Source organism: Nycticebus coucang, chromosome 4, assembly GCF_027406575.1.
Source record: "Nycticebus coucang isolate mNycCou1 chromosome 4, mNycCou1.pri, whole genome shotgun sequence".
In the NCBI taxonomy this organism is placed as follows: domain Eukaryota; kingdom Metazoa; phylum Chordata; class Mammalia; order Primates; family Lorisidae; genus Nycticebus; species Nycticebus coucang.
The window spans coordinates 16119413-16140554 of record NC_069783.1 but is presented as its reverse complement, the minus strand read 5'-3'; the positions used below and the strand labels follow the sequence as shown (position 1 = coordinate 16140554).

The following is a 21142-nucleotide window of genomic DNA, read 5'->3' as shown; positions in this document are numbered from 1 at the left end:
AATGTGTTGCTACAGAACAAAGGACAGTGAAGTAAATTAAATTTTGATCAAATGTTGCTTATTATTTAATATTTGTGACATGCCACAGACATTTCTTTTATGGAAAATAAAGTATAATATCAAAGTAGTAAATGCAAAATTATTTCAATGTCATGTTTATATTTACCTGGTGGCAAAATAGTCTAAAACAGCCAGAAGTAAAATGCCCACATTTATAAATAAATGTACTAACATTATACTAACTGTGTTTCATAAGCTTATGATATATTCTAAAAATATATATATAATATATGTAGTATGACTTAGAACATATAGTTCCATCCTTTCTTTGGAAAACTTCAAAATAAATAAAAATAAATTATTTTAAATGAAAATACAGTTTAAAAATACGAAAGCCCTTTTTGGGAAAACATATCCTTTTTTGTAATATTCACTATTAAGTTCAACAAGAATAAAAGTCCAGTGTCATAAAATAATTTTTAGTTACCTCTGAAGTAAACTTTGCCCTTTCAAAATCTGTATAAGTTTTAATGCTTGCTCTTTTCCAACTCCAGGGACACCCTTTTAGAAAGTGGGAAAAAAATTTCAAATGTTAAACACTAGGAATAGTTAAAAATGTTAATACATTAATTCAATGGGAAATTGTGTAGATGAAAGAATGAGGTAACTCCATGTATTGATAAGATGTGCAAGATACCTTGCTATGTGTAAAACAAAGATTGCACAATGGCATTGATCTAGATTTGTAAATTAAATGACAATTACATCACCAGTCTATGTAAACAAAATATTCAGAGGGTTGTATGCCAAACCACTGACAGTGTTTATTTTAGGGTAACCAGGGACATAATTTTAGAGGCCTTTCACTATGTTAATTATTTTGATAATATTTTAATTTGACATTTTGTTAATCATGAAGAAAGCAAATTCACTTAATTATATGAACATTTAATAGACAAAGTCCCAGACATCAAAAGAAAACAAAGGATGTTCAAAAGTTAAATAAAACAAGTTTGAATTTCCAACACACAAAAATCAGAGCACAAATACACACAAATGTCATAATTTCTAATTTAAGTTAAGTTTTCCAGCTCCTGTAAATGTTTATGAATACGTTCTCATTAGCAGGGCTGCTATTTAGCCAGTATGCACTAGGATAGAAACACTAGTGCTAAAATTCTTTCAAATGGGTTAGTAAATAGCTACCGCCCAAACATCCTGAGTGCCTGACTGCAAGAGGGTCTTCTTTTTAACCTGAATGCCCCAACGATCCACCTATACCCAGGATGTGGATACTAAAAAGCTAGTTCATGGCACAACAGAGGGAACCCAGAAATTTACTCCTTATCTATAAGTCCATGTTTTGGCACACAGGTTGTTGGATATGTTGAATGCCACTGTATGAGCATTTGAGTACATCTTTAACTTTTTGAAGAAAAATTATGTTAGTACATAGTCTTAAAAATCTTTTAAGGACAATATAAATAGATACCAGTTTTTGTTACAAAAGATACAAAAGTTCAAAGTAAGTAAGACTAATGTACAATATAAACACCATTGTAGTGAAAACTGGATTCTGTGAGTTCAAGTTGTCAAATTTTTTCTTACATTCAACACTGCGTTGTTGCTAGATTTTAATCAAGAAATAACTACATGTGGGAAGTGGGAATCTTCTATTTCAGAGGGAGAATTACAATGAAATAATGACGTGTGGTAGTTTCTTTCTTCCTGCTTTCTTATCAGTTTAAAAATAGTCACTTATTTCCCTATTTTGGCCACTGATGATACAAATAATTTTACTATCCTGCTTTATTTTTCTTTCTCCTAAGCTTGGGCAAAAAAGAAATTATATGCCATTTTCCTTAATACTTCTTTTGGAAATCAAGGTAAAATGAAGGATTTGCAAGGATATACAGACGATCAGTAAGAACATAATTATGCGACTAGATAGTAAGACCTTCAATGCCAGTGATTTTATATTTTTAAACATCATATTTGAGAAAATGGAATTCTTAATTCATCAGTCACCTATGATATCTATTTGTTATACAGCACTAGATTGTGCATCCTAAGATATAAATTAAATGTTTTCATGAATAAAACCTAATTCAGTGATTCCATTCATGGAAGTATGAACAGCTTACCCCAATAATCATGTTGCTTAGCAACAGTAATAACATTAAGCATGTGTACATCTGGAAAGCTATGATTGATATTGAAAACTGAAAAAGACAAAATAGTGATAGAAATTAACTTTCCATGATACAAGAAAAGAATAATTTCTACATTTCTTTAAAAAGGATAGTTGAACTTGAATGTGAATCTCTTAATCTATAGTAACGGTTTGCTGACATTCAAGCTGTGGTACTACTTATTATTCTACTCATGTTTATAACATTCAGTGCCACAACTCAGCCTTTCAATGCCATCTGAAATACTGATTATTTTACTCACTAAATAACTTATTATGCCTAAAATTATATTTTAAATTAGATTCTTAATCACACAACCATATTATATTCATATGTATGCAGAATACCAAAAAGACATTATGAATCGTAAATTAATACAATTTTGGCTTGCCTTTGGGAGATAATCACAGCCAAGAAGTATTGCTAGTCCAACCAGAGCATCTCTATCCAAACCTAGTTTACTCTTGACAGAGGACATTGTGTAACAGTCAACATGTGGATCCTAAAGAAAGTACAGATTTAGTTTAATCTCCAAAAGTTAATATTTATATATTAAACAACATTATAAAACACAATCTATTGAAGTTATCTTTAAATATTTAATACTCACCTGGCAGGGTGGCTCATACAGTAATCCCAGTACTCTGGGAGTTGTGCAGTGGTAGTGTCCCTCAGTCCTGTTCTTACTGGGGCAGAAGAGCCATTTGCTTCTTAACAGGGTACCATTAAGCCAACTTTGCTCTCAGAAACATTTTGGCCAGGTAAGATGACTTACACGTGTAATCCTAGCACTGGGAGGGCAAGGCAGGTGGATTGCCTGAGCAAGACCCCAGGCAATTTTCTATTTTCTAAAAATAGAAAACCTAGGCGGATATAATGGTGGGTGCCTTAGTTCCAGCTACCCAGGAGGCTCAGACAGGAGGCTGAGTCCAAGAATTTGAGGTTGCTGTGAGCCATGATGCTATGACACTCTATCCAGGGCAACAGAGTAAGAGTCTGTCTTAAAAAACCCCATAATTAATTATTCATAAAAATTTTAATTGGAAAATTATCCGGATCATCAGAATTGTCACAGAATTTGACACTTCAATATATGGAAATAAAGTCACAGTTTCAAAAATGGCTTAAAAAATAAATTATAAATACCAATTTTTTCCATTTTATTGTTTTGGTACCTAAAAAATAGCATATTTCCTTCTTAAAAATTAAACATTATAAATATTTATAATAGAAAGTAAACATTCCCTGTACTTGCATTCCCTAAACTACTTTTTTTTTTTTTTTGAGCAAAGCCTCAAGCTGTTGTTGACCTGGGTAGAGTGCCGTAGCATCACAGCTCACTCCTGGGCTTAAGTGATTCTCTTGCCTCAGCCTCCCAAGTAGCTGGAACTACAGGCACCTGCCATAACGCCCGGCTATTTTTTGGTTATAGTTGTCAATGTTGTTTGGCAGGCCCAGGCTGGAGTCGAACCCACCAGCTCTGGTGTATGTGGCTAGCACCTTAGCCGCTTGAGCTACAGGCACTGAGTTAACTATTATTAATAACTTAGAGTATATACTGCAAAAAACCTAATTTTCCTTGACACTTATATACGAATACTTATTAACTATATTTTTAAGTAAAAGTAGGATTACATAAACATACTTTTTTGTAACACTTTCCTCCACTAATATGTCTCGATATCTTTTATACCAATAATACATGCTCTTTTTAACGACTGTTTAGTATTAATACATCATATGGACCTTGGGGCAATGTTTCTCAGTGGGGGAATTAGCATTTTGGGAGAATTAGCAATTTGCAGGAAGTTTAGCTTGCTTGACCTCAATTCACTAAATGTCCATAGTCTCCCTTGCCCAACCCTGTACTGTTACAACCAAAATGTCCCCTGGCAGTACCTCTCTGGCTGAGAACCATGACTATAAAGTATTTAACTATTTCCCTATCGATGAGCATTTAGATTGTTTGCCAAATTTCTTTAATGATTCACAGTGCCACACAGAACACCTTTGTATATGGTTGCTTGTATATATGTAGGCATTTCTGAGAATGAAGTCCTAAAAACTAGAAATTCTGGGTCAAAACAATACATTTCACATACAACTTTGTGATATATTATTGAAACTTATTTATAATTAAGTTATGTGAGACAAACAAGTCAAGTCCTTAGGAGATAAATTTACATTTCAAAGAGAATGAACTATGTGTCATTGATTTTTTACTAATAGTAAACATTTTATTTAGTAATTGCTATGTGCCCGGTATTACAGTAAACATTTTCTATATATGCTATTTCATTTAATTGATCCTTTTGAAAAGGTAAACAAATTTTGTAAACAAATGCTGAAAAAGAGAAAGAAAAAAATTACCTTTGTATTCATAGTGAAATTTTTGTAAACAGTCTGAGCCCCATACAGGAAGACATCTCCATCATTGGTGAGGCAGCCGTCTACGTGACCACCAGCATTGAGGTGAGCACACATGGCTTCAGCTTCCCCAGAAGCTTGAACCCAGGGGATTCCTAAACATTCTAGCATCTCCAGGCACTGAAAACACAAAGTAGATGTAAGAAGTTAAGCAATATTTTTATTGCTAATTTTAGCGTTCAACTTACTTCTATTATACAGATATTAATAGTAGCTATTTTAAAAATTAGAGTAGAACCTCCACAGTTGACTACCCAAGGGACTGTAACAATCTAGTCAACATAAAGAGGTTGTCAACATAAGGAACTAGACCCGCTGTACGGATATGTACGTGTGGTACACTTGTGGTCTATGAAAATTAGGTCAACTTAAGGAGGTGGTCAACCATGGAGGTGCTCCTCTATATTTAAGAGACATTCAGAAATTTGAACACTGAATACCTGATGTCATTAAAGAATGACTGCAATAGTTTTAGGTGTGATAAAAATTACAACACAGTTATGTTTCTTTTTATTTTTTAAGAGTCATCTTTTAGAATGGTACTGAAATACTGAGAGTTATATAATATTATGGCTGGGATTTACTTCAAAATAATGTGGGAAAAGGGAAGTAGGTAACGATGTAGATGAAACAAGATGAACCAAGAATTGATAATTATTCAAGATTGATGGTAAGTTACTTTCGTATTCATTTAAAATTTTCTGTAATAAAGAGATACATTTTTAATATCAACTACAAATTAATTCAAATTGGCTTTTCATTGTTTTGTTCAATGTTATCATCTTTAGATTCTGGAAATATCTTTAAATAATAATTAATCACATTAAGATTTATATCTGGAGAGCTATAAAATTTTTTTCACATGACAGCCCAATGTGAATGCTTCTCAAAAAGATGCAATTACACAGTTTTGGGTTGAGTAAAGTTTTCTTCTTTTTCTCAACTTGTCTTTCCTGTATAATGAAACACTCGTTTTGCAGGTCATCACATACGGGGCAGTTATTAGTATCTTCCTAGGAAACCAAATGTCTATGCAGGATGTTATCATTTTGCTGATGCACAAATAAGCTGCTAAGTATTTTGTTTGTGTTATGATTTTAAGCCATTTGAGCTGCCTGTGGTTTAGCCTTACAATCTAGTTTATTCTGTCATGTTTGATAGTCCTAATATTGGGAATACTGACTATGGAGAGGGAATAGAGTACTTAGACGGATGGAATAAATATTATCACTTGCTTTGACTAAATGATTGCATGCTACATTACATAATAAAGACCTCTGCCAGATGTTGCCCAAGGTGGACAAGTTTCAAAAAGACAAAGTACTATGAAAGAAAATTTTTAGGCCTTTGACAAGGTGACTGTAGGGAGATAGTTTTGTTACAAATGCTACTTCCACCTTACCCTTAAATAAAAAAGTATACTTTCATAATAAAGTTATTTCTGTTTCTTGTGCTATTTGTCATTAAAGAATAATGACAAATTATTATTTCTTTCTTTTTTTTTGTTTTTGCCATTTTAGCCGGGGCTGGGCTTGAACCCGCCACCCTTGGTATATGGGGCCAGTGCCCTACTCCTTGAGTCACAGGGGCTGCCCAACAAATTATTATTATTTGCCTAAAAAGTAAGCTCAGAATCTGCTATAAGAGTGGTTCTAATTTTTCTTCCCCTTCATTGGGGATGGAGCCTGGAGGTATTCTTGGAGGAGGACTAATTTGTGCTTTTCATGGTTATATCTAAAAGATGGTAGTGGTTTAGGAGGTAGTAGGGCTAATAACTGAGAATACATAAATATGAAAACAAATAATAGATAGGAAACACTGAACTGATAAAAAATATGTGGCCACATGTACCTATCAGTACAGGAGGCCTAGTTCCTTATGTTGAAAACATCTTATGTCAACTAATTTGTTACAGTCCCGTGGGTGGTCAACTTTATCATGAAGAACATAATTATATCTGCAATAAGGAAATGAGAAAGGAGAAATTTTCGTAAGTAGGATGGACATCATTTTATGTTTTATTCACCTTTTTCTGTTTAATGCCTAAGTATGAGAACCATGGATATTTCCAGGAACTGATTATACAAGAAATAATTAGAACCTAGCACAGATATTTTCTTCAGCTGCTGATAGCGATAAAGGTGGACTATTCACTAATTAAAAACTGTTTTTAAAAATCACAGAAGGATAGCAAATAGACAAAATTTCAGAAGAGGAGAAAAATGAAGTTTATGCAATGTCTTTTAAAAGAAACGTAATTCTTAACCAACATTACAAAGAAAAGCAGGGAAATGAACTCAAAGCAAATATGATTAAAGGCTTATATCCCTAATATATAAAGAATTTACACAAAAGAAAAATTAAAACCTCAGAGGCAAGTAGGTAAAGGACATGATGGTCATTACCTAAAGGACTAAAAGTGGGTGAAATGCTTAACCTCATCATTAAAAGGTTGATACATATTAAATGAAATATCTTTGTTGCTACACACTAAACAGTACAAAGATCAATCTCCTAACACCCAATGTTCTTGCCGGTGTCCCAAGGGTTATAAAGTCATTCCAAAACACTGGCCTATCAATGCAACTTTAAGTAATATTATCTAAAATACCAAATCACAAGAAAAAGTTATATACACACAAAAAAAGCTTCATCATAGTTTCATGTGTAAAAGAGAAAATCTAGAAAAGCAAATGATACATACAATTAGAATGATTCACAACTTTATACATGTTGCACAACCATTACGAGTTATGACTTCTCGAATAGAATGTGGCAACAGAGAATACGGGCATGATCTTTTACATGGAAAGCCAAGATAAAAAAATATTTGTGTACAACTTTTTAAATATACATACATTTGAAAAAAGACAAAATAATAGCTTCCTATTATTCTAACTATACATTATATTTTATTAGAGGTGATTCCTCTTCTTAACTTTTACAAAAATATAAAACATACCAATATAATAAATAATGTATAAATAATACTTTGTAATATAGCACAATTCATTTTTAAAATTACAAGCCCTGGCTCAGTGCCTGTAGCTCAGTGGCTAGGGCTCCAGCCACATACACCAGAACCAGTGGGTTCAAATCCAGCCCAGGTCTGCCAAACAACAGTGGTATGTACAACCAAAAAATAGCCAGGCATTGTGGCAGGTGCCTGTAGTCTCAACTACTTGGGAGGCTGAGGCAAGAGAATCGCTTAAGCCCAAGAGTTTGAGGTTGCTGTGAACTGTGATGCCATAGCACTCTACCTAGTATGAAATAGTGAGACTCTGTCTCAAAAATAAATAAATAAATAAAATTACAAGCCCTAAACAAAGTCAAATATGTATTCTATATATCAACTGTCATGAATTCTGAATAAATAAAGTATAAATTCATGAGATCTCATGTATTCTGGGAATTCTTGAAGTGCTAAAGATGTTATAAACGTAATAAGATTATGTACCTACTATGTACTATTTCCTTTAGATATATTTTCTTTAATTTTATCAAATCCCTGCAGAACACTCCTATCCCCATTTTACATGGTAGAGGGGATAGACAGGTAGAGACAGGGTAGAGACAGGTTAGAAATCTTGGCCAGTGTCTCAAAGTTTTTAAATGATATTGCCAGGACTTGAATTCAGGTCAGTCTTACTAAAATATAAACTCTATCTATAGTGGCCGTCTAGCCACACTAAGGTTAATGAGTACTAAAGATGATAAATAACAAACTTATTAGAGCAAAATGTATTCTTTAATTAAAATCGGAATCACTGAATCGAATCTGAATGCTTACCTCTTTTAACAGTGATTTAAAATGTGATCTCCCTGTTTTTTGAGACGATGTTTTTCCAGAAGGCCCATACCGAATCTCATTCCTCTTTTTCATGACATCTGCTTTCAGCTTTGGTGGCTCCCCTTCCATAACAAAAACCAGTTTTACATTCATTTGCATTAAATATGAGATACGAAAAAATAGGTTCCTGAAATATATATAGATTAGTAATATATTAATCATCATCTACTGATAGCAAAAGTCAAAATAGCAATATGACATAAAGGCAAGAACATTAGTAACTAAAATGTTATATGCAATAACCATTTGCTCAGATTTTAAGTAGAGTGGAAAACCACTAAATATTTTTAAGCAAGAGACATTTATGGTGATTCTAATTGCTAACTTGGTTTAGAGGAGGAGACCAAGAGCAGAGGGGGGGAAGCTAGGAAAGGTGGCATTCCAGCAATATAGAGGGAGATAAGGTCGGCACACACTGGGGTGGTGGCTCTGAACACTGAGAGAAGTCTGTGAACACAAAGTGTATTTTGGAGGTGGGATTAGCAAGACTGAATGGTGGACTGGATGATGGGAAGAGGTAAAATAGACAATGTGTCCTTAGTTTCTGGCTTTAAGTAACTGACACATCCTAGAGGGTATGTTAAGCAAGAGATAGATTGTGTGACTCTGAAACTCAAAGGGTTAAGAGGCACAAATCTGCAAAGCATCAATACAAAGATGGCAGATCTTGATATGTTATATATGTATTTGAAAACTCCAAAATATTAAAGAATGAACAAAAAAGAAAAATTGAAAACCAAGATACCAACATCACATATACAATAATACATTTCTGCTACAATAACTTTTACTCTACCTGAGGTGGGGCTTCATGACGGTTCCAATCATTTTTTTAACTGTCTGTGCCTCACATACCCAGAGACTCAGATCAACTGCAATGGTTTTCCCACTAAGATGATGTAAGTGGATGTGTTGCTTAACAGGCTCCAGAACTTGCCACAAGTCATTCACTCCCATTCTGGTGATTATCTGCTATTATTTGAAACAAACTTTACAAAATACTGTTAAAAGAAACAGGAATTCAGAACAGGAATTCAAACAATATATTATGAGCCAGTTCATGAAAATTCACAGAGAATTCTTATTTCTTTCATTAGTCATCTTTTCAAAATGAATTAAGAACATCAGAAACACTAAAAATGGTAGCAACTTGCTTTGTTTCAGCTAATAACAGCTAACAAATGCAAAGATGGGTAGAAAATACAACAAAGCTTTAAATCGTTTTTGTCTACTTGAAAATTCACTCCTTGATACAGACCTAAAAGAGAATGGGAATAGTTCTCCAACATACTTAGGAAAAATAAAAACCAAAAGCAAGGAAGCATGCAAACAGGCAAATAAACTAAAGAAATTAATGAGGTTAATGAAGAAAAATGTTGATAGAAAAGTGAGGGGAGAAGAAACACGAAAACAGAAAATGGAGAGTTAAGAAATACATGGAATTATCTTTTTTTAAAAAAGCATTAGCTTTTTAAATTGTAGGGTAACATATTCACTGTGGAAATACAAAAATTTAAAGAAAAAACTTTAAAAACTCATATATAGTTCCACCATCCAAAAAAAACTAATGTTAAACTTTCTTCTGTTTAGATATTTTAAAAGTGGTTTGGCTTCAACTCTGCTATTGTTAACATACTTTGGTAATTTCTGTAGGCCAACTTTTTCTTATTGAACTTCTATATCTGCTTTTCTTTTGTTATTATTTGATATTATGATATTATGTGGAATTTGCAGTGAGGAGTCAGTCTGACTATACACACACAGTTCAGATTATTATCCTATGAATGACTTTAATTTCCAAAAACAGGAGACAAAAATGTATTAAATCAAAAGGTTATCACCTTTATGCAGATACCTTATGAATAAAAAGTACTGAATTGTCTGTACATTGAACAGAATTCTTTTTTATTTTTTGGCAGTTTTTGGCTGGGGCTGGGTTTGAACCTACCACCTCCGGCATATGGGGCAGGCACCCTACTCTTTTGAACCACAGGTGCCACCCTACACATTCATTTTTATGAAGTGCAGAAACACCCATGGATGCTACTTTACAAAGAAAAATACACAGATTTAAACCACAAGGAAGAAAACATTCTGTAGTTAATGGTGGCCCGTGCTAATATTGTCTATTACACATAATAAAGCCCCACTTGTTGAGCCTAGGTAGCATTGTGTCATAGATTCAGTTAATATGAAAAGCTGTGATCAATTTTGGACAAAGCGTAGGGGTGCATGTATTTTCTAAGGCATTATAATGAAGGGAAATAGGACATTTAAAGTGTTAACCATGAGAACATGTAAAACTCAGGAACAAAATTTGAGGGAGAAATTGTTGTTGATAGTTTTCCTTTTGTGACTCACATTGGATACTGAAATTGACCACTATTGAAGAAAATTACACAATTCTTCCCTCTGGAGGAAGATTATCATAACTAATTTTATTTAAATGTTACTGCAATTATAGAGGTCAAAACTTGAAATGCAGGTTACCTTCTGCTTTAGCAACTTCTCTTCTATGAATTTAAGACAGGTGTGCAGAGATTTATATATAACATGCATGGTAGCACTGTTTTACAATTGTAAGACATTGAGAAGAAAATATCCATTAATAGAGGACTAATTAAATTATGGTATGTTGAAACAATAGGTGATACAGCAAAAAAAACATAGGCTAAACCTATACGTACTAATAAGTCTCTAAGTTTAAAAATGAAAACAAGTATGAAATAGATATTAGTGATGATTGCAGTTCAGGAATGATGGGAATACGTTTCAAAATATATCCCTTTTTTTTTTTTTTTTTTTTTTTTGCAGTTTTTGGCTGGAGCTGGGTTTGAATCTGCCACCTTTGGCATGTGGGGCCGGTGCCCTACACAGTTGAGCCACAGGCGCCACCCGTTATGTATTACTTTTTAAATTTAAAAAGTGTTTAAAAAATGTAATTCTATTTATAAGGATCTTTAGATGATTTGCTTTTGGTTAAATAAGTGACATATTTGCATATAATTCACGTATCAAATAAAAAGCAATATTCTGCAAATTTATGAGTACTTAAATATCTACCATTTCAATTTAACTTTTTTTTTTTTGAGACAGAGTGCCGTGGCGTCACAGCTCACAGCAACCTCAAACTCTTGGGCTTAGGTGATTCTCTTGCCTCAGCCTCCCAAGTAGCTGGGACGACAGGCACCTGCCACAATGCCCCGCTACAATTTAACTTTCTGAAGTAAGAGACATTCACATTTGCTGGTTTCCTTCAGATTGCCTAGTGCTTAAGAACTAGTTGGGCAAAGTACATCTTTTCTCTGGTCCTTCCAATTCAAAAGTTCAGTCATTCCTACCGTATCTCCAGTGTTTCATTATATAAGTTGACCATACATAAATGGTCTTGACATTACATAAATGGTAACAAAGAGTGCCACCAAGTACAATGTTGTTTATGATGGCACATATATATATTTTACATAGGACTATGATGTAAATTGTAACCCTTCTGAGAAATATGGATGAGGTAGAGTCTTGATTTTACAAACTGTAGTCCTCAAAATATTTTAAGTATAATAGCTATCATACTATAAAGACTTTAATGGAATATATTTTTCATTAGGGATAGCCATTCCTGGAAAAGAAAGCCCAAAACTGATTGTATTATTGGATCCCTTAAGCAAGATGAAGAGGGCTTTAAACTAAACCTACAAATAATATCTTTAATATGAAGGTCACTACAAAAGTTTTGAGACAGACCGTGTTATGGTTCATTATTTCACTTCCAAAATATACAGTTGGCAGTGGTGTCCTTTCTGATTTCACCAGTGCAAATTTCACCTTGCTCAGCTTATCCGTGTTGCTGAGAGGGCTTCATTTGTTTCACCTGGGCAGCGCTTCGTAGGCATCCGTTATGGAGCTAAGATGAGAGCGTTTTTCAGAGATGATTTTCTATGATTTTAAAAGTGGGTTAAAGGAGTCTCAAAGGATTCAGCATTTGCAGTGGGCTTTCTGCAAAAGCTTACTCCTTCCCATGTGACAATTTTTCAGCAGTTTTGAGAATTTAGAAGAGGCCAAACATCACTGAAAGACAAGGAGAGGAATGGGTGTCTGGTAACCCCAATGACTGAGGAAAATATCACTGTGGTGGAAAAAATGGTTCACAGAAACAATCTAGTGACATTTAAGGGCATTGAAGCAGCCCTATAGATTAGGTCACTGGCAGTGTCCAAAATCCTGCATGATTATTTTTGAGTCAGGAAAATTTCATCCCAGTGAGTGCCTCACACTTTGCTGGGCAAAACTGCATCCCTGTTGAACGGTGTGAAGAAATGCTGGTCAGATTCCAGAAGCTAAGTCTAGATGCGTTTCTGACATCATGACTGGTGATGAAGTCTGGATTTGCCAGTCAGATTCAGAGAATAAGCATCAGTCAACAGTGTGGTTATTTATCAATGAAAATCCACCAACAAAAGAGAAGCTCTGAAGTGTCAGAAAGAAAATGGTGGCAATTTTCTTTTCCAAAAGCAATTATGTTGCAACTGTTCCTCTGGAGGAACAAAGGACTTTACTGCTCAGTGGTACACAACAGTATGCCTACCAGAAGTTTTTTGGAAGCTTCAAGAACAGTGGCCATTTTGCACTGCAGGGGACCATCTTGCACCATGATAGTGTGTCCACCCACATAGCCAACGTTACCATTTAGTTCCTGGAGTCCACAGAGGTTAAACTTAAGACTCGTCCACCTTATAGTCCTGATCTGGCCCCATGTGATTGTTTCCTTTTTTCTACAGTCAAAAATTGCATGTGAGGAAGGTTCTTCAGCCCTGAAGAAGCTGTTCACCCCTATAAAAGTGAGCTTACAGACAGCACTTGAAGAAAATGAGTGGAGTGTTTTCAAAATAGTTTACAAGAATGCAAAAGTGCATAGAATGTTGTGATTATTTTGAGAAAATATAGTAATTGAAATGATTTTACATTTAATTTTTGTGTACCTCAAAACTTTTGCAGCGTCCCTTGTATAACATGATTATTACATATAAAAGTTCATTTATCACATTAGTTTCTTTTGTCAGAAACAACTGGTTTAAAAAATGACTAACCATGGTTATGTTATAAAATAACTAGCAATGGTAGTTGAACCATGTCTACTTGGGACATCTACCTAGGTCTACCTAGGACATCTATTTTGGCTACATTTTAAAAATACGACTAAAGACTACATTGCTTGCTGTAATAATGGCTAAAGACAACTAGTATAAAGAACATAGGCAAGAAAAAAAAGAAACCGTTTGCAGCAGAATTATCTGTTGGTTCCAAGAAAGTAAAACTGGAATTTCACTCTGTAGTATTCTCTTTACTTTGCCTTAGTTATGTGATATTTTCTAGAAACATGTCACTTTTATTGCCAATCCTACTGGTTATCATATTCCTTAATCTATCTCAAAGCCTTTTAATCTACTTTGATAACTTACAGTCACCATCTATCTGCTGCAATGGATTTGAAAAAAAGTTAGTCTTTCTTTTGATCTCCAAGCACACACCTCTAAAGCAGTAATGCCTTGCCATGTTTCTTTCATAAGCACAAAAGATCTGCTATCACGGAATATGCTTACTTTTTACTCTGAATGATAGGAATCAAGAGGACATTTTAATGAAGCTATCTTATCTTTATAACATGCTCCACTGAATTATTTTTCTCCTTCAGTAATTTACCATAAATAAATTCCTTATATACCTTCCTGAATTACTCCAAGACTGTAATGCCTTCACTATTTTTTACTAAAAAATAATGGACTGGAACCATACCAAGCGACAGTGTTTAAGGGATTAGGGGTAGGTATTCTCCCGTCCTGCTCTAATATTATTTATCCATCACCTGACATCTCCCCTGAGCTCCGACTAGAATGTTTGCCTTCTTTTATTGTCACATAGATACACCTAATTCTTGATCATCACCTCTCCTCAAAACTGTTCCACCCCTAGACTATTCCAAATACCCAGCTGCTTAGACCAGAACCCATCAGTCATTCTAGATTGTTCTACTTTGCTTCAATAGCAAGTTATCCTAAATGTTCATTTCTAATGATACTTCCGAGTGTGGCCTGTATATAACTGGCCTCTTTGCTTCTACTTATTATCATCTCCAACTCCCACATAATCATTCTCCCTAAACAAGGCAGAATGATCTTTTTTAAAAGCCTAAACCATTTTAAAGTCATCATCTTTCTGGTAATAGTGAATTTCCATGCAGGTGACGTATCTTTTCTCTTATTTATGGTGGCTATCCTATAAATACTTATAAAATGCAAATATTAATATAAAATTATATGTGTTCCAAATGTAATATGTTCTTTTAAGCATTATTTTTGATAAAAGCAGAAGATTAAAAGGATACTTCAATAGTTCTGAAAGAGGAAACTTTTGTGAAATGTATATTTTATTAAAAAGAGTTACCATACTTTAAGAATGCAGTTAATCCAGGCTGGGCTTGGTGGCTTATGTGTGTTAGCACTCTGGGAGGCCAAGGCAGGTGGATTGCTTGAGCTCAGAATTTGAGACTGGCCTGAGCTAACTGAGTCCCCATCTTTAAAAGTAGTTTGATGTGGTGGTGGCTGCATGTAGTCCCAGCTACTTGGGAGGCTGAGGCATGAGTTTGCTATGAGCTATGACGACATGGCACTCTACCAAGGGTAACAATGAGACTCTGTCTCAAAAAAAAAAAAAAAAAATGCAGTTAATTCAAAATTCCTATTTCCATCATCCATTCTTTGCCATATTGTCTTTGCATCAGCTTTCCTCTGAAGTGATATTAAGTAGCAATGGTTAAGACCGCAAAAGCACATAAAATACCAACAAAGGACAGAACGCAACAGTTTTGGAGATACTAGAATGAGACTGCACTCAAAGATAGAACAGATGGTTCTTGCATGAGGTAATAATCAACCTGATGAAGTTGCTTGAAAACAGTTCACCATTAAAATTTAAAACACTACACATATCAAGTCCACCAAAAACTACATATAATTTTGTCTTGCTTTCTATTTTGTTAATAGGGTGAAATTTGAAATTTGTGGTGTGGATTTGGTGAGCCCCTACTCAAAACTTTTACATTGTAATAATTTTATTCATGTCAAAACTGCCAGAGGGACTATATTGTCATCATAAACCATAGTGCTCTTGTGGTTTGACTCCTAGCTCTTATGGTATAACATGCAACCATCTCCCATCTCTGGGATCCTATTGTCCAAAAGGAGTTCTTTTAGCTGCACTGAAGCATCTTGGGAAAAGCAGTTTCCTATCACAAACCATCTGTTTGTTCTATTTGTATTCGTGTTTCTATTTTTCCTTCTTTCACCCTGTTTCCTGTTTATCCCTAACACAAAAAATAAATACTAAATGTAAAACATCCTAACATCTTCAAAATTCCTAAGAATTATTTGTGACACAGAATTCTCAGTGTGAGTCAAAAAAGTCAGAACACATAGCAAATAACTTTATAACTTATTAATGGCTTCAATTTATTTAGCTTACTTATATCAGTCAACAAAGAACACATAGCAAATAACTTTATATCCTGTGAGTGGCTTTAACTTATTTAATTTAGTGAAAAATGCACTGGACTTGGGATAGAAAGCCTAGGATATTGGTCTTGGGTATACCCCTGATGAGCTGTATAACCCAGGGAGACATTTAACCTTTCTACAAAATGGGAAGTATTAAAATAAACCAGATGAACTTTAAGATTTTAATATCCTTTCAATCTAATGACCAATTTTGGTAGTGTGGAATAAAAAAAAAAATCACTTTAGAATTACTGCTTCGTAGGGAGAACATAAATATTTAACTTCAAGAAAGGGGTTAAAAATCTACTTCAAGTTAAAACAAATCCTTTGATGTAACCATATGGTGCCCATAAATCAATTCATGCTTCTAAAACTTCCTTAAAAGCTAACAAGCTTTTATTGGTTAATTATAAAACTGAATGAGGTGAGAAAAACACAGAACCTTGTTAATTCCACTAATGAATCAAATTTAAAGAACATAAAAAGAGGTCAGTGGTTTGATTTACGTAAAAATATACATTTTATTAAAGTTTCCCATTTATTTTAGCTTTAGGCAAAAACATTAGAAAAGAAAATCTGACAATACAGCAGGAAATACTTAAATTTTCTAATTCCCATTAAGATGAGCACATTTCATAAATGATTTGAAAAATGGTGTAAACTTTAAGTGAAAGATTGTACTGTACGGGATTTAACTTATAATTTCACCAATTAATACTGTCCTTTAAAATTATTTTTTTCAGTTTTATTTTCATATGAATTTATCCTAAATTTTCAGACATAATATAACCCAAGCTTAACTTACTGGTTATCTATAAAAACTTGTTAAATGCCTGCTATTTACCTGGAATGTTTCTAGGGGCTGGAGATCTATAATGAAAGATCAAGCTCTGCATTAAAGTCCTTAGTGTAGGGTAAGTCAGATTGCCAATTAAAAGAGCACTGTACTCTTACACAACAGTGTACTGAGTACAAGTCTTGAGGTAAGAAGAGCAAGATAGAATTTTATTAAAAAGAGGTGCCCTACTTCATCTGTGGCCTCAAGGAAGGCTTCCTGAAGGAAGTGACATATAGAGACCTGCCAACTGCATTTCCTATTGGTTACCAACAGGGACCACATAAGGCAGATGTTTTAGTCTTTTCTAGGCCATACTTTTCACTTATTAATGGCAAGGGCCACAATAGGAAGATTATACAGTAGAAACTATGTAAGTTGACCACCCAAAAGACATAACAGACTGGTCAATATACAGAGGTGGTCAACATAAGGAACTGGGCCCACTGAATTGTACTACATGTGGTGCATTTACGTCTATGAAAATTAGGTCAAATTAAGGAGGTGGGCAGTGCAGGGAAATGGTCAAATATGGAGATTTTACTGTGTATATATATGTTACCATTAGAAATAAAAGGTGAGTTTGATGGAAGGAATTCCATTGCTGGGGGCTAAAATTTTAACAATTTATTTGGGGTGGAGGTGGTAGTAAATGCCATTTTTTCTTCATCCAGAAGATTTTGGAGTATAGAAAACAGGTTACTCCGCAACATGAGCACATTACTGCTAACAGTCTAGAAAAGACTGAAGGGGTAAATTAGCGTCTGGTTAGGAAGGGCTCTGAAAGCTAATAACTCAAGGAAGTTAAACTTCATTAATTCTGGTATTCATTGAGGAGGTTTACATTCTAGGCTAGCGTATAGGAAAGTAAGACTGTAAATTAACAACTACAAAGTCTTATTCACTACTACAATAGAACTATTTCCAATACAATATTTTTTTATGATCATAGTACATTCAGTACTCAAATACAATGTTAACACGTTGAGAGAATACCAAATTTGCCCATGGGGATGGCGGAGGGAGGGATCACTCGGAATGTCCTGAACGAGGCGTGGGAGTTAGCTCCACCGTGTGCCCGGGAAAAGGACAATTGGGCCCAGCCGCTAAGGACCAGCGCACAGCGGCCAGAGCACCAGGCATTTTTTCCCAGTGGAGGCAGCCCGCAGGGCTGGCGCGAGAGGCCAGGACCAGATCATCGCCCCGCGGCTTGGTTCGAACTTCTACTTTTTTCAAAGGGAATCGCTGACAGTATTTTTGGAGGGGCGACTAACCCAGAGTGTCAAAGGAACTAGTAGAAGGACCCCGGCGGTGCCACCTCTTCACCGTCCCCGCGGACTTACCCGGACAACCCTTCCTCCTTGGTTTTGGAAGAAGACCCTTCGTCATTTACCAGTTTGGCCTGAATCTTAACTACTGCTGCCTCCAAGTTTCTGTATTTTCCGAAAAGGAAAAAGTCCTCTTTCCTTTCTCAAGGAAGATTAGCGTCAGGGGCAAAACGGCCTGGCCCGGGAAACTCCTTGAAACGATTCGAATTCGGCGCCCTCGCCAGTGCGGCCCGCCCCTTCCGGGAAGTGACTGGGTTCTCCCGCCCGGGCCGCGCTCGCGACTTTCCGTGCCCGGCTTCCAGCCGGCCTGGCGGACGCATGCGTGGACCTGTTGCTGTGGCGCTCTGTTATCTTCCCTTTCACTTAGGCAAATCGCCCTCCTCCCTCACGTCTGACAGCCCAGAGACCGCCTATCTACCCGCTCGGGTTCAAGGGCATTTCTGGCCCCTTCTAGATGCCAGTGGCGCGAACTTCCCGAACTGCGCAGGCGCGGGCGGAGGCCCGGGGGGAGGGAGGGCGGGGCGCAGGCGCGGACAGTCCGGCGGCGGGCGCCGGGGCGGCCGGACTCCTGCTTTCTTTGGCTGGCGGGCGATTCCCTGCGGGCCAACGGCGCAGAGCCGAGGCCAAGACGCCCCCAGGTTGGCGGTAGCGTTGGGTCGCACGACAGCCCCGCCGATCGGGTTCCTTGGGGGAGATTTCGACTTGTTGGCGGTAGGGTGAAGGCGCGCGCTTGTTGCTTTCTTTAGCCCCGGGGTTCATCCCCGCCCGCGTCCTCTCGGCTGGTGACCCCCAGCCCGCCTGGGAGCGGCCGGGTCTTCGGGGCTCCGGCGGCGTCCAGGTTTCCCCCGCCGGCCCCGGACGGGAGACACTGGTCTCTGGAGTGGCCCGGGTGGCTGGAGGGATCTTCGCGCGCTCTTCGCCGGCGGCTCAGATCTTCTCAGCCGCGGGAAACTTGGCTGTAGGCGCGGGGCTCCTTCGTCCTCAGATGGCCCCGGGGTTTTGGTGAAGAGCTTGTAGGGGTTGAGGTCTGGGGTGAAGTTGGGGTCAGGAAGTGGGCTTTTGTCACGTGCGTGCTGATACTTCAAGGACAACAACTTAAGTCTGTCTAAAGGGTGCTTGCAAATATCAAATTGGATTTGTCGTTAATCCCAGTTTCATGAAAACCAAACTGTGTCATCTAGAAAAATTAAATCGTGATGTTTGAAGGGTTTTTTTGATGGCATTTCTTTTAGGGACGGAAAGCAGGACTCCAGGGTAGAGGAAGGATTGTAGAAACATTAGGACTTGAGATAATACTGTGATAATTCTTAGAAGAGCAACTATTTGATGTTTAAACCTGAAGACAGAAGTTAGGTGAGCTCTTTTTTCTCTCTGCGTGTTTCGTGAACAGACTAGACAGCCACTGTTTTAAAGACAAGCTACTTGGGACTTTTACAGATTCCCAGATTTGGAAAGCTGTTGTGTAGTCTTAATATTTGCAATAGCATATGCAGTGGCCTGCAGTTAGATACATGGGTATACAGATGTGAAGGGAGCATATGAATAGAAATTCTACTTAGATTTATATCATGTAATTTCTATTACTATGTGACATATCCACAGTAATAGTTTTATATTGGAATGTGTATTCAATACTTAATTAATGGGTGCAAGTACAAAAATGTTTGGAAGCGCTAGTGTGTTGCTTAACCAAGCAATCAAAAATATTCTAGAGGAAAAAAAAAATGGGTGGTTGCGTCTGTACTGAACATGCGCGGACTTTGGGGGGGGGTGTGTGTGTGTCATTATTCCCAAAACAATATAACAACTGTTTACACAGCATTTGCCTTTATTAGGTATTACAAGTATTCTAGAAATGACTTAAAAGTATAGGTTAGGTTGGGCACCTGTAGCACAGTGGTTACCGTGTGGCCACATGCACGGAGGCTCGCTGGTTCGAACCCAGCCCAGGCTAGCTAAACAGCAATGACAACTGCAACAAAAAAATAGCTGGGCACTGTACCGGGCGCCTGTAGTCCCAGCTATTTGGGAGGCTGAGGCAAAAGAATCCCGCTTAAGCCCAAGAATTTGAGGTTGCTGTGAGCTGTGACGCCATGACACTACCGTGGGTGACATGGTGAGACTGTCTCAAAACAAACAAAAAAAACTTTACATTAAAAAAAAAAGTAGGGCGGCGCCTGTGGCTCAGTGAGTAGGGCGCCGGCCCCATATGCTGAGGGTGGCGGGTTCAAACCCAGCCCCGGCCAAACTGCAACAAAAAAATAGCTGGGTGTTGTGGCGCCTGTAGTCCCAGCTGCTCGGGAGGCTGAGGCAGGAGAATCGCGTTAAGCCCAAGAGTTAGAGGTTGCTGTGAGCCGTGTGACGCCACGGCACTCTACCGAGGGACATAAAGTGAGACTCTGTCTCTACAAAAAAAAAAAAAAAAAAAGTATAGGTTATATGCACATACTATGCCAATTTACCTAAGGGACTTGAGCATCTGTGGAATTGGGTATCTGGGAGGATGGTGGTGTATCATCCTGGAACCAGTCTCGCATGGATACTGAGATATGACTGTACCTAACAGGATTTTTAAATATGTGGAGACAGAGAGATTGGAAGAGAACTTCAGATACCTGTATCTATCTATCCACAATAAGTCTAATACATTAAGTATTGAGCCTGCCAAAAGTACAAATGGCATGTTAAAGTTGTTACAGGGAAAAATAAGTTTTATTTCCTAAAGGTTTATTTTGCTGAGTGCCTAGTCTGTAGAATTTTAGATAAAACCTGCCTACATCACGATTTTAGACTACACTTAGGAAAATTAATCAAAGATGTACTTGGCTTACTTTTCAGAGTTAATAAATGGCTCAAAATTTTACCATGTGCATATGCTTGTATTTGACATAATTAAATGTCACAGATATATTTACAAACTTGTCCAGCTGACTGAAGATCACTTATATCAGTATAAGCAT

The 21142-nt window shown here is 36.7% G+C and overlaps 2 protein-coding genes across 9 annotated transcripts in view; one reads left to right on the top strand and one right to left on the bottom strand.

Moving 5' to 3' along the window:
* The window catches only part of GEN1 (GEN1 Holliday junction 5' flap endonuclease), a 32647-nt gene extending 14279 nt beyond the window's left edge, over positions 1–18368 (bottom strand). Inside the window, exons 1-6 of one of the 2 annotated variants that reach the window (XM_053588492.1) lie at positions 18198–18368; positions 9266–9441; positions 8410–8596; positions 4563–4739; positions 2584–2694; positions 488–561 (exon numbers count right to left, since the gene is read on the bottom strand). In XM_053588492.1, coding sequence (XP_053444467.1) covers positions 488–561; positions 2584–2694; positions 4563–4739; positions 8410–8596; positions 9266–9426 — 710 coding nt within the window. In that variant the 5' untranslated portion in view covers positions 9427–9441; positions 18198–18368. Of the gene's footprint in view, positions 1–487; positions 562–2583; positions 2695–4562; positions 4740–8409; positions 8597–9265; positions 9471–18197 lie in introns of both variants that reach the window. The other variant, XM_053588493.1, reaches the window with a different exon arrangement.
* SMC6 (structural maintenance of chromosomes 6) overlaps positions 6539–21142 on the top strand; it is a 105660-nt gene continuing 91056 nt past the window's right edge. The window contains exons 1-2 of one of the 7 annotated variants that reach the window (XM_053588487.1): positions 18712–18820; positions 19415–19535. Coding sequence is in view for 1 of the 7 variants with exons in the window: in XM_053588483.1 (XP_053444458.1) it covers positions 18637–18820 (184 nt within the window). In the remaining 6 variants the exon portion in view is untranslated. The other 6 variants (XM_053588486.1, XM_053588489.1, XM_053588490.1 and 3 more) reach the window with 6 other exon arrangements.